This window comes from Phodopus roborovskii, unplaced genomic scaffold (genome assembly GCF_943737965.1).
Source record: "Phodopus roborovskii unplaced genomic scaffold, PHOROB, whole genome shotgun sequence".
Lineage (NCBI taxonomy): Eukaryota > Metazoa > Chordata > Mammalia > Rodentia > Cricetidae > Phodopus > Phodopus roborovskii.
The window spans coordinates 25274180-25287897 of record NW_026126482.1 but is presented as its reverse complement, the minus strand read 5'-3'; the positions used below and the strand labels follow the sequence as shown (position 1 = coordinate 25287897).

Below are 13718 nucleotides of genomic sequence, written 5' to 3'. Positions count from 1 at the left end.
GGTCCAAAAGAAGACATGTAGTCCCTGGCTGGGGCCAAAGCTTCTGTGTAGAAGAGAGGCATCAGGAGGCCACTGAGCTCCACACACAGAGCAGACTTATAGTTGAGGCCTGTTTCATGGGAACTACAGAAAGTTCTAGATTTTCTTGCACATATGATGCTATGTGAGCATGGGAAAAGTTCTGAGTGTGTGCTGCAAACTGTTTGATAGACTCCAGAGAGTTAATATTGAAAGGAGGCACATTCGTACAGTTGTCCTTAGATATATGGGGTGGATGGTGTCAAACTGTTCCTCTTGTGCTCAGAAATTTTGTCTTTTGATAATTAGCATGATGAAAGTCAAAGAATTGTAGCCATTTCTGGATTTTGTGTTTGGGCTAACATGAAAGGACACCTTTTCTCTTGGTGTAGATGCTTATGAAGCAGATGGTCTAACAAATACGTAACTCAGTAAATTTCCAAGTTCTGGAGCAAACCCAGGGAGGAAACAGTTTTCATAAGACTCTTTCTATTGATTTGTTTTCTGTTGGGAAAGGTCAACGAATATTTCTTCAGCAGTGAAACAGCACAATTAATATCTGTCCAATAGCATTCAATGACACAATCTAACATTTCCCGTATTGACAAGTAAGACTGATGCCCAGGGTGACAGCTGTAGCACATGGGGAGACTAAGATCAAGATAGGATTTGCTGTGCAGTTCCTCCCAGCCCTCCTGGAAGACAAGCCTTGTTTCTCACTCACTTTTCCGCTGGGAGTGGGAAGCAGTTTGATTTTTTTTTTTTTTTTAAGGTTTGTTTTTAAATGTCATCTTTTAATTATATTTTGGATAATGATGAAGAGATATGCAATTTGGTTATGAGAATAAATCTTAAAAGGCTCAGTGACTCCTTTATCTGCTGCTTAAAACAACTCCCACTAGTAAAGAGTGTTTCATTAATTGTCACTGCTTGGGAATTATGGAATTAGAACAGCTGACATTCCTTTCATCATTCATAGACTTAAGTGGCAGTGGCATTACTTACTCTAAATTAAGTCCCTTTCCCAGTTAAAAAAATTACAACAGTGTCACAAGAAATAGAGCACTGTTAACTTTTATTTTGGAACATTGTTTCTCTGGTGGAGAGATGAAAACAACTGTCATTTCTTTTTGGAGAGAAAGGGACAAGGCAGCTAATTTTATACTTTAGGGATTCTAGCTATGGGTTAAAATGTTTGAAAGGGACATTAGTATGTTTTCATGTCTTCCACGCCCATAAAGGTATAGACATTCTTCTTCTTAATATGTATATTTGTGTATAACATGCATGTATGTGGCTGGGTGGGTTCTGATACACACACATTAGGTGGACTAATGAATAGGTGATAATCCTTCACGTGTATGTATTTTCTATTTAGGCTCTGTGTCGTGTTTTATACCTGGTAGCACCCAGGCTTATCTTTGTTGGTCAGCAAAGGCCTGGGTCAGATGACCCTCCCAGGTGGGACTTGATGCCTCTGGTAAATGTCAGCTGGCAATAAGTGGCTGTTTTATCTGTAGAAAGACTATGTTTGTCCTGCTCTCCAAGACAGGGATCCTAAAATCAGTGTCCTGGTAATTTTTGCCTAGGGGATTTCCTGAACCTCATTTCATTTCTGCTGTAGTCTTTAAAGACTTTTTACAGTGAATTCACTAATTTCTACTTTGTTTTCTGTTTGTGGCCTTGTTTTGGTAACTCTTGTTAATAAAGAAATCTAATGGTGGCATTTGGTGTGAGTGGAAGCATTCCCCAGCACTGGCAAGTGTGTGCAGCAGGCTTGGAGGTTTTCTCAAGCACCTTTTATGGGTGTGACTCACCTTATGAAAAGCAGCATATAAAGATTCCACATTTACCTGGAAGTGAAAATTGATGATCACTTTGGTGCTCTTTAAGTATTACCTGCTTTCTTTGAGGACCACCTGCAAATTTGGAAGAGTTTATTATTACTTATGTATCTGTATGCAGTTTAAGCAATTTAAAACAAAATACAATAAGTAATAGCATGAAAACTGGCTCTCATTGTTGTGGTGGTTCATGCTTGTCATCCTAACACTTGGGAGGCTGATGCAGGATGGTTGCTAGGAATCAGAGATAAGCTGGGATTACATAGTTCCGGGATAACCTGTGCTATCTCAAAACAAGAAAATGGGCTGGTAGTCCAGCTCAGTTTGCACACTGCTTGCCTAGTAAGCTTGACACTCTGGACTCGGTTCCTAGAACCATATAAAACCAGGTGGCCCATTCCTATAATCTCAGTGCTGGGAAGTCACAAACAGGAGCATCAAAAGTTTTGAGGTCATCCTTGGCTGCACATTTTGAGGCCAGCATGGGCTGCATGAGACCATGTCTCAAAACAAAACAACAACAATAAAAAGTCACACTTCATTTGAAGTCACAAGGTAGCACAATCATGTAATCCCAGCATTTAATGGGGGAGGCAAGAGGCAAGAGTTCAGTGCCAGCTTGGGCTACTTAGTGAGATCCTGGCCACAAAGAAACAAATGAACAGTAAATAAATCACAGTATCTATCAAAAAAAAAAGGGAAATATGTTTTTAGTATTAAACTATAAACCAGTTAAACAGTTATTAAAACTATAAGGAGGCTGAATTTTACTATTGCAAAATGTTATTTTAAAATCATTTAATCCTTTTGAAATTTAGGATTTTACAATGAATTTGAAGGAAATCGGCTGAAAAGATGTAAGCATTGTATTTTTGGGACTATCTGAGGGAGGCGTTAAGAGGTGAGATTTGAGCTCTTGTTTGGTGACTTGAATATCAGTATATTTAGCTTTTAATAAAAGCTGACAGAGACATTTTGTATGATATCCTCATGTTTTTTTTAAAGCTCTGAATTTTCCTGCATTGTTCTGTGTCCAGTTTGGCCACAGCCTGGCCCAATGCCATGCTTCTGCCTCCATTTGTCTGCCTTATTTTTGTTTCTGGTTGTTGATCTTACCTTCAACACCCTGCAGTCATTTAAGAACATTTATGATATACTTTTTCAAACAGACTTGTTCAGGCTATTTTAAAGTAACTCCTTCTTCCTCTGCAGCTCCAAAGAAGGCCATTTTTAGCATTCATAGGAGTAAGGGCTCTTTGTCTCTTTGCTTTGAAAGCATGTATCCCTTGGGGGCATGAGCTCTCAAGCACCATGCTCCCGATTCCCATCTGAGATCTGGCACTTACTAAGTGATGGCCATCTAACCTCAGTGCCAGCTCTCCTTAGAGACATTTCTACTTTAGACTTAGAGAAGCCAGGCAGCTATGTTTTCTTTCACCTCTTAAAATTCAGTGGCCTAGCAAGGTAGCTCAGGGGGGTGGTTTTAAGAAGTAAGAAGTGTTAGGGATGCTTTCTTTCTCTGTGCAGTACCAGATAATTACAGCAGTACTCATAGCAATCATTCCTGAGAGCAGGACAGGAAGATAAAAGGAGCAAGGATCATCCATGACATCCTAGAGCTGTTTTACCAAACCAGGAAATGACCCCCTCCAGAATCCTTGTGGAAGTCAAGTGTCAATGATGCATGTTAAATTTCATTTGGATTTTTTTATGCTTACAACCAGAAGCATTTCCAGATAGTTGTATAACCCTGAGCAAATTAGTAAAGCCCTTTAAACTGAGGCTTTCTCATCTATTAGGAAATAGAGCTGATAACAGTCACTTCGCATAATGATATGGGATTTAATGAGATCTTATTTTCTGATTTATCATACCAAGTAATTATTTTTTTTAATCTTATTTGGTATTGCTAATCAGAAAGCATCTACCACATTGGTTCTTTGTTTTTTTTTTTTTTTACAAAAACAAATCATAATAAATATCTGCTGAAAGGATACATGAATATTAGCATAAAGCATTTACATATACTTTACATATTAAGACACTAACTTTTCTTCCTACAGGTTTGATAATGACTGAGTTGACAGTCTTTTTCCATTCCTCGTGGAAATAGGGCTGGGCCCTATGGCCTTAGTCAGTGAGGTCAACAGCAAAAAGGCACATGCAGATTATTTGCATGCCAGGATTTATTCTCCTGATGCAAGTAGAAGCCTGCGATCATATGTGCACACACCCAAACTGGCTTGCTGGGTGATGTGAAAGAGGCAAAGTGCCCCAGCAGTAGACAGCCAACAGCAGCCATGTGAGCCCAGATGAGCACATGTTCACTTAAACATGTGTTCTTTAGTAAGGAACTAAAGAACTCAGGATCAACAGATCTGCAGCTCATGAACCACAAAGTGGTAGAAGTAGTTTTTTTAAATGCAGGAAAGTAAATGCTATAAATAATAACCTGAGAGATGGGTCACATGAGTTTCAGCTTAATGCATGGAGAAGGAGCAATGTCACTTGTAGGTTTCTGCTGGGTTCCAGAACCTGCATTCAGTCACAAAAGCCTACCAGACATTCCTGCATGCAGGTACTGTGCAGAACAACTGAGTTTGGGTCCTCATGTCTTGTCAGAATCATGTCAAACATGGGAAGGTTGGAGTGTTTCTACATGAACAGAGGCTGTGCATGCTTTGTGAGGATAATGTATAATCCTCAACCAAAAGGCAAAAATGCTATGGGATGATGACTGAGACACAAAAATGCAACGTAGATTTCAAATTAGGTGAGAGTGTTGTGCAATATGAAATCTTCATCTCCTGTTTAGAAAATATACAACAAATGTCAAGGGCTAGAGATTGGCTGTGTGTAGCCAATCAGTGGTTACTATAGTAAGCAATGGATAGTTACAGATATGTCAGTAAGTATCAATATAAATTTGTATTATTATCACTGACATGGGGATCTACCAAATAAATAGAATATATAAAGTGATGGCTGATATGGCTCCTGCCAGCCTCTTTTGCCCGAGGGAAGTTGGTGTCTGTCTTTATAGAATATGTTTGCATTTCTATAGATTGTATACTTTGGTGTGCCCCAGAAGGATAAATGTTACATGTGAGCTCTGTGAAACTGTAACCAAAAACACTGTTTCTGGTTCTCAGACTATAGTGCTTAGGCTCCAAGCCCCTTTGCTGTTCTGTCCATTGGAGAATGATTACATTTTATGAAATTAGGATTTTTTTTTTTTAACTTTTAATGTCACTTTCTTGTTGATCTCACTAGATTTCTTGTACCTTCACATTGAGCACATCATGAAGGCCTGGCTTGTGTGTCCTCTTCCTTATGGGAGTTTGTTACTAGGTGTGGCAGTGTTAACACCTTTCCTGACTGAGATAGTAAGACCACTTCACTCCACAGGGAAAGGAGTCTTCATCATTCCTAGGGGGTTGTACTTTTATGTTGTGGTATATATTGAAGAAAACAGCTAGAGTAAATCACATAGCTGTCCTCTTGGGGTGTCCTTGGCACTGTGTGATTCAAGACTCTTCTTTTCCCTGTCAGGAATGCCCAATGATGTATCTATTAATTTAATAGTCTTAATACTTTTGTGATGAATCTCTGTAATATTCTTTGGTTTCTTTCTATGTCCTTCCTTCCTCCTTCTCTCCCTCTCTCCCTCCCTTACTCTCTCCCTCCCCTCTTTTTTATTTCCAAAATTTCCTTAATAGGCCTTGATCTACTTTCATTGCTATTTACACTGAAAGTTCATAATATTTTTAATACTCAAAGCTCCATGTCTAGTGTCATTGATACTTGGCCTCTAGCTCTGCACATCAATCAATGAATGATACTTGGAGTTTGGAAAGGGCAATCTGAGACTCAGATGAAAGCAGATAGCTGATATTTGCTGTCCTTGGAGACAGATTCAGAAAGAAGTCTATTCATTGAAATTACCCTTTCTACCTGTCAAGACCAAATAGCTTTCTACATTTCTCTCCCTATTGCTGATAATCTAAGGTTTTTATATATCTTCAATGAGAAGGAAAACCTAATGGTGGTATAAGACATAGCTCATCATTATTCATTTCAAAGACAGATTAAATGTGAGGACTGAGGCTCTTTTGTGGTGACCAGACTCTGTGCTTACCTGCTTTCTTCTCAATACACTGGAATCCACCCACCTACCAACTTGTTGCTTCCTCTACTTGCTGGTTGGTACAGTCTAGTCAATGTTCTTTACCCAAGGTGAACCTCTAGCCTGTGGGTGTTACAGCAGATTTCTATACTTTTATGGCCATTGCACAGAGCAGGCTAGCTACTGGGAAGGCTAACCATACTACACCTGGATTCAATTCTAAAGGATTTCAAAAGGGTGAAAATACCTGTGTTTGAAGTCCCTTGGGGAAATTGAAGATGTCTATGGAGGGGAATCTCTCTGGCAATCACTTTGTGTGCTGTTGATTGGCATGTGCTCCAGAAACTTCTATTTCTTCAGGTACAGAAAGCCAAATCGTGGAGCCACTAAAGAAAGGGCCTGGGCCAGTGTGAGTTCCATGACGTAGGTGATGGTGTTGTGCACTGTGAGTCATGCTCAGTGCCGAGCATACTAAGAAAAACTCTTTTCATGGCCAGTCCACAGTCTAGTCCCAGCCATGAGAAAGTTTCAGGGAAAAGTCTGCCTTTGGATCATATGAAGGACGTATTGACAGACATGTGTGGGGCTAAGGATATGTACACAGCTAGAAAACATTTTCAGGCTGGAGATCGATCTTGAGGCTCAGCTGGAGAAGTCAATCATCCAGTGGCCTGTCCCAGAGGAAACAATTGAAGCAGTGTACCTGAAAGCAGTAGGCCAAGAATCACATCCTAGGTAGAAAGAGAAATTGGAGTTGATATCCTGCATAGGCCTTCCTCTGTGTGCACTGTTTCTCCTGGGCAATGCCTATGATGGCAGGGAGTCAAAAGCTTTTCTACAGTGCCATTGCTAAGCATTAGTCCTGTTAGCTCAACCAGGATGAATTCTGTGTATACGCTCAGGTCAGATCCAACATAAAGACCATTTTTGGAGTAGCCAATCCCAACACTGAAGTCTCCTGGTATGTCTGAGGGCCTCCTTCTGTAAGCTGTTTTGCTAGCTTTCATAGACTATGTCCAAGTCAGTCTGAAAAGAAACACTGCCAAAATAGAAAGCGCACAGAATAAAGTTTTCAAGTGTTTGGAAAGACCTTAGGCAGCTCCTCTAAGTTCATGTTTCAACATGAATCTGGGGAGCCAGCTACTAGATATGTACTTGAGCTGTCCATAGATGTGAGTTCCAGCCTAGATACCAACCTGGCTGTTTCCATGGCTTCATTGTGAAGCATAAAATCAGGACAGTATGGGTGAAATGTTGGCCACTTGTGTATTGGGGAGTTTGTGCAAATATTTGCCCCCTCTTCAATAGGGTTGTCTGTGTTTGCGCTGACCATCTAAATGTTGATGAAACTCAGCTTGTTTCTCTGGTTGCCTGAACTTTTGCAGGCAAGGGGTGGTTTTCCCCCCTATTTTTTAAAAAAGAGTTTTAAACTTTCAAGCCTTAAATAGATTTCCAACCTATTTTAAGTTTTGAGTAAAGTGTCAGGTGGGGGGCAGACAAGATGGCTCAGCAAGTAAAGGGAGTGTTTTGCCAAGCTCTACTTTGTTTATTTTTTCTGACACTCTGTTAAATGCAATATTTTTTTCTTAAATTAAAGTTGTTCATTATTGATATTTGGATGTGTAGTTGCTTTTTGAAATTTGATTATATATTATTTTTGCATGTATTAGTCAACTTTTCTGAATTTGTTCATATTTTTTTCATGAACCCAGTAAAGTTTTCTATAAAAAAAATTGTATCATCTACAAATAAAGATAATTATATTTTGTAATTTCCAAATAGGTATCGTTTATCTCTTGTCTTGCCTAATTTTTCTGTTTGGAACTGTCAGTAGTATTGAATAGAAATGGGGGTATCTAATACCCTTCTCGGTTTTTCACCACTCATTATGATGTTGGCTGTGTGGAGGAAATTCCATTGTGTTCTAATTATTGAAAATTTACTTAATCATGAAAGCATGTTGCACTTTATCAAATTCTTTTTTGGCATTAATTATGATAATGGTGTGTGTTTTCCCCCTTTGTCTACTAGCTTGCTATATTACTTTCATTGGGTCTTATATTTTGAATTTCCCTTGCATGTATTCCTGCACAAATCCCACTTGATCATAGTGTGTAATCCTTTTAATATGCTGCTGAATTTGGTTTCTAGTAATTTGTTGAGGATTTATGCATCTGTGTTCATAAGGGATATTAATCTCTGTCTTTTTTTTTTCCTAGCATGCCATTCTGAAATTTTACTTTACTTTAAAACTCTATTATCTTTAGTTTTAATGAATCTTTGTGTTGTAACTGCTGAAAAAATTATCTTCTGGGAATTCCTTCACTTTTTTATAAGAGCGAAGGATGCATACTGGCATTTGTTAACATGGCAAGGTCTAAGGATGCAAAACTATAAAAGGAGACCAAGAAAGCTTCAGCAGTTGTAGTTTTTGAAAGATCTATTTTTACTAGTGTATATGCGTGTGACTACATGGCTGCCAGATGAATGTGAGTAAAGGTGTCCATAGAGGCAGGAGAGGGCACTGGCTCTTCTGGAGCTGTAGTTATAGATGATGTGAACTGCTGTGTGTGGGTCCTGAGATCCGAATTCACATCCTCTGAGAAATCAGCACATGTCCCACTGAGCCATCTCTTTAGAATTAAATTGTATCCCTAATGAAGAGAAGATTTTATTCTGCCTCCCAAGGGTTAAGTAAGCCATGATGAAGAACTGTAAATGAAAGAGGAAAGTACCTTTCAGCTTCTGAGGAAAGAAGAGAGCAGTCTCTCACTGTTCAGTGTGGCTATTGGACTGTTTTTCTAGCCTCCCCTACCCCAGAATCTTATTTTACTTTAAATTTTAGTTTTAGTTCTACAATCTTTGTTTTGAGGTTGCAATCTCTGGGGGCAAATCTGCTCATTAAGTAGGATCTTTTAATAGGTACTAGCTAGTATTTTCCAATCCCTCCTCAATAGCTGTAGAGGCAATGGCCTGGGGGGCCAGCCACCTCATAGGCACATCTATGGGTTAGAATCACCTAAACTATAAGATCAATTTTGTTTCTCTACTTTCTCAGTGATTCTAACTCAGTGATTCTAACTCTTTTCTGTTGCCTACATTCTACTACCTTAACTTTCTCTCCTCTGGACTCTCCCACCCCACCCCCCCCTTTCAGTGACTGGTGCCTTCTTATAAAGATGTTCAGCAACAAGGAAAACATGAACTTTCCTTCACAGGATATTCAGTCATTGTGGAATGGCATTCATTAGGATGCTTGGGTACCTCTCATCACGAGCATTGAGTTTCCTCATCTGGTAACTCTGGCTTCCTGAAGTCTATATGGTTCTAGAACAAAGGGAAATATCCTTCTGTAAGTTCTGTCTGTCTTTGAACACCTGTCAATCAGTTACAGCCAAGTATGACGAAAGAGCTGAAGAGTGTCCCACTTGAGCTGAGAGTGGTTTGCAGTGTTGTTTATTTATGGCTTGTTCTCTTCCACAAATAATTTGAATCACCATATAAAATACATAGGAGAGGGTAAAAATAAATATTTGAAATAATCAGGGCAGCATGGAAATCAGGATATAAAAATAAAACTGGGGTAGGGGTTACATAGACTTAAATCCGGGGCATTTTTTTTTTAAATTGTTTAGTGTATGTACATATTTGGCTCTGAGTTTCCACAGGGCTGAAATAAAAAGTGAGTTATTATGATCCATTATGTAATTCATGGCATCCTCAAAGTTAAAAACAGCCCAGTTGTTCTGGAGGAAGCCTTTTCTGTTCATAAGACTCATAGGAATTTTCTTAGATCTGAGATCTATTTATTTCCTGAAGCCTCCTGTAAGAAGACTATGTTTGGTAACCAGCATCCCTAACAGGCATTGCTGGTATTGTCTTAATAATTTAATGAACCATGATAGAGTGCTGAGTGTATTTCAAATATAAATCTAGATGGGACCAAAACAAAGTGTTTTAAAGATGAAATTTATTACATCTCAGTAACCCATGCTCGATCTTGAAACCTTCCATGCTGATTGGATGTCACAACATAAGCAAGCTTTTATAGTTTTTAAAAACATAGCACGTGTGTGTGTGTGTATGTGTTTATGTGTGTGTCTGTGTGTGTGTGTGTGTGTGAGAGAGAGAGAGAGAGAGAGAGAGAGAGAGAGAGAGAGAGAGATATTACAGATGTCTGGGGAGACTGGAGTTTTCAGAGTCTCCTAATGTTAGAGCAAGATCAATCCTTGCTGTTAACCACTGAGACATCTCTCTAGCCCTGCACTCAAGCCTTTCGGCCAGAACAATGATGAGAATAATCATGTTGTGATAGGCATTGGCAGAAAGCTTATGTTTAGTTCACAAGCCAACTTCTCAACACCCCAGGGTATTGGGGTAATTTGTTCCTGAGGTTTATAGGAATGAGGTTCCTATTTCCTCTTGCAGATCCTTGAGGCTTCTAAAGACCACATGGCTGCTCATAGCCAACAAAGTCTGTTCTCTCTAGTCTGTGAAATGGAGTCTTACATAAAATGGCCTGACCACAGGCCCGAAATCTCACCCTTATGTGTCCTCACCACACTCAGGGAGGGCTTTCTCTAGGACATGTGCATGGAGGTGGGGGCTTGGGGCCACCTCTGACTGCCATGGAACTCTATTGACCACTTGTGTTCAGTTGGAATTATGTTCCTTTCATGAGTTCTTTATATAAGCTTTTCCAGCTGTTGAAGAGCGTCCATGCCTTCCTCCACATAGCACTTTGTATCGTTTCTTATTCTGCCTCATATATGTGAAATACAGCCTTCAAATTCATGGTTGTGTCATTATCTGAACAGAACACTTTACATTTGGAATATATGCTTTTGGATACACATTTTCAGGCTGCCTGCCTGCTCTCCCTACATTCTTGAGCTAGATCATGAAGGACTAAAAATTTGTATTTTTTAAAGGTGATGTTTTTATTGAATTTTTTCATATAATATAGCCTAGTTATAGTTTCCCTGACCTCTTCCTCCCAGTTCCTCCCTGCCTCCCCTCTCATTTAAATCTACCCCCTTTCTGTATCATTAGAAAACAAACAGGTTCCTAAGAAATTATAATATAATAGATATGATATGATAATGATAAAAACAAAAGCAAACACATCAGAGTAGGATAAAAATGAACAAACGGGAAGAGAGCCCAAGAAAAGGCCCAGGGAACAGATACAGACTCGGAGACCCACTCTTTCACATACTCAGGACTGCTATAAACACAACACCAGAAGCCATAGCATATATGCATTGGATCTCTGTGGTGAGGGGGTGGAGCGATGGGGGGGCTGGGAGGGAGAGAATTAATGAAAAATAAACTTTGATGCAACGTTACGAGACAAAGAACCTACAAAGATGCCATTGTGTTAATTTTCTGTGCTACCTACTGCTTGGCATGCAGTCCACCCTTAGTTTGTTTCCCCATCAAAATTCCCTTGAAGAAAACTAAATTTTCATTTGTAAGTGGTTATCAATTGGTGATAGCTTTTGGGTTAGGGATAGGGGCATGAGTCCAACTCTTAAAGGCCTGATACTGTTTTCTGAATGTCAGCCATCTGCCATGACACATTTTGAAGACTTCTATCTGTATGGCAAGCTATTTAGGGAGAGATCTTGTCTACCTTTCTCTTAAGTGGTCTGCATATAGGGTACTCATGTTTGAATCAGAGAAGACACAGATTATAGAGGATCCTAATTCTCAGGCAGGAGCCAGGGCTTAGACTCGGAGCTGGGGCAATGACTCAGTAGGTAACATACTTAATATACCATCACGAGGACCTGACTTTGGATTGCCCTGCATCCAATTAAAAGACCAGGCGTGACAGTGAATGCCTGTCATCCCAATGCTGGGAATATGAAGATAGGAGGATCTCTGGAGCTTGCTCACCAGCCAGTCTCACTGAGTCAGTGAGTTTCTGGTTTATTAAGAGACCCTATCTCCAAAATAAATTATAGATGCTGGCAATTGTTAAGACACTTTTAATCCTGCAAAGAACCCAGGTTCAGTTCCCAGCACCTATCTGGCAGCTCACAACCATCTGGAGCTCCAGTTCCAGAGGATCTAGTACTCTCTCTTGACCTCTGCGAGTACTGTGAGCATGTGGTACACAGAGATACATGAAGGTACAACAGCCACACACATAAAATAAAAACAAACCAATCTTTACAAAGTGAGGTACAAAAGAGACTAAAAAACGTGCCTGTTGTTGATCTCTGGCCTCAACACAAATACATGCACCTTCATACAGAAATGTACCCAAATGTGCACGACATACACAGCACAGCGGGGGAAGAAGGGAGGAGAAATGGGAATAAATCCCAGTTGGATTTATTAAGAAGTTAAAGAGCTGCTCCAGTCGGTATGATTCCGGAGAGTTTCCAGAGGGATATAAGTGGACATGAAGGACAAAGACTGAACATTGTGTTAGATCAGTCAGCCCTGCCACTCAGAGGCATTGCCAGTCTTGATCAGAGGACACCAGACATCCATGTGATCTTGATGCTTCCCTAAACGACATTTTGCTTTGTTCCTAATCACAGCTGGTGCTCAAGATCGAATTGGCTGGGCTTTTGGCCTGGGGTTAGAAAGACTGGCTATGATCCTCTACGATATCCCTGACATCCGCCTCTTCTGGAGTGAGGACGAGCGCTTCCTGAAGCAGTTCCACCTGTCAGACATCAATCAGAGGGTCAAGTTTCAGGTAGGATGATTGTAAGAATTAGGATAATGTTGATAAAAGTGGTCATCAAAATATAGGAGGGCCTTTTACTTGAAAACTGGTGAATTTTTTAATAATATTTTAAAAATCAGAGTGACAATCTTGACTGTCAATTTTATGAGTTTTAAAGTCATCATAGAAAAAAAATATGTGGGCATTTCTTTAAGTTGTGGTGATTTGAATAAGTATGGCCCCCATACCTATGTTTAAGTGCTTGGCCTATAGGAAGTGACACTATTAGGAGGTATGACCTTGTTGGAGGAAGTGTTTTACTATGGAGCCAGGCTTTGAAGTCTCATATGCTCAAGCCACACCCAATGACACGGTTGCTTCTGCTGCCTGAGGATCAAAATATTGAACTCTTAGCTCCTTCTCCAGCACCATGTCTGTCTTTGTGCTGCCAGGAAGATAATGGACCTCTGAAACTCTAAGTCAGCCTGAATTAAATGTTTTTCTTTGTAAGAGTTTCTGTTGTTATAGTGACTCATCACAGCAATAGAAGCCCCAACTAAGACACAGGTCAAGATCAGAAAACTCAACCTACTTGTATACAGTGCCATTCAAGAGCTAGAGTCCTGTCTGAAGGGAGTGTCACAAGTACCCATATTCTCCCCTTGCTGACCACAGACTTGCTGATTATCTCTTGCTTTTTCTGCTATTTCTTTCCTGATGGGCTATATCCCCCTGGAACTTTAAACCAAAATAAACTCTTCCTTCGAAACTAGATTTAAAACACATTTTAATTAATTCTTTGAACATTTCTTACATTGTATATTGATCATATTCACCTCCTCTCCCAATTCCTTCCAGACCCACTCATTTATTCTATATCCACCCAACTTTGTGTTCTCATTTAAAAAAAATAAAATGTAAATAAAATAAAATGGTCAAATTAGTGCTGCTTTTGTGGCCATCGTGTGTTTGTTATAGTTCATCCACTAGGTGCCATAGCCTTGAAGAAAGCTAACTCTCCTTCTTCATGAAACTCTCTATCAAT

The 13718-nt window shown here is 39.7% G+C and overlaps 1 protein-coding gene across 3 annotated transcripts in view; it reads left to right on the top strand.

Moving 5' to 3' along the window:
• Fars2 (phenylalanyl-tRNA synthetase 2, mitochondrial) overlaps positions 1-13718 on the top strand; it is a 415828-nt gene that overhangs the window by 210333 nt on the left and 191777 nt on the right. For all 3 annotated transcript variants that reach the window (XM_051194440.1, XM_051194441.1, XM_051194439.1), the window contains one exon: positions 12543-12703. In XM_051194440.1, coding sequence (XP_051050397.1) covers positions 12543-12703 — 161 coding nt within the window. The remainder of the gene's footprint in view (positions 1-12542; positions 12704-13718) is intronic.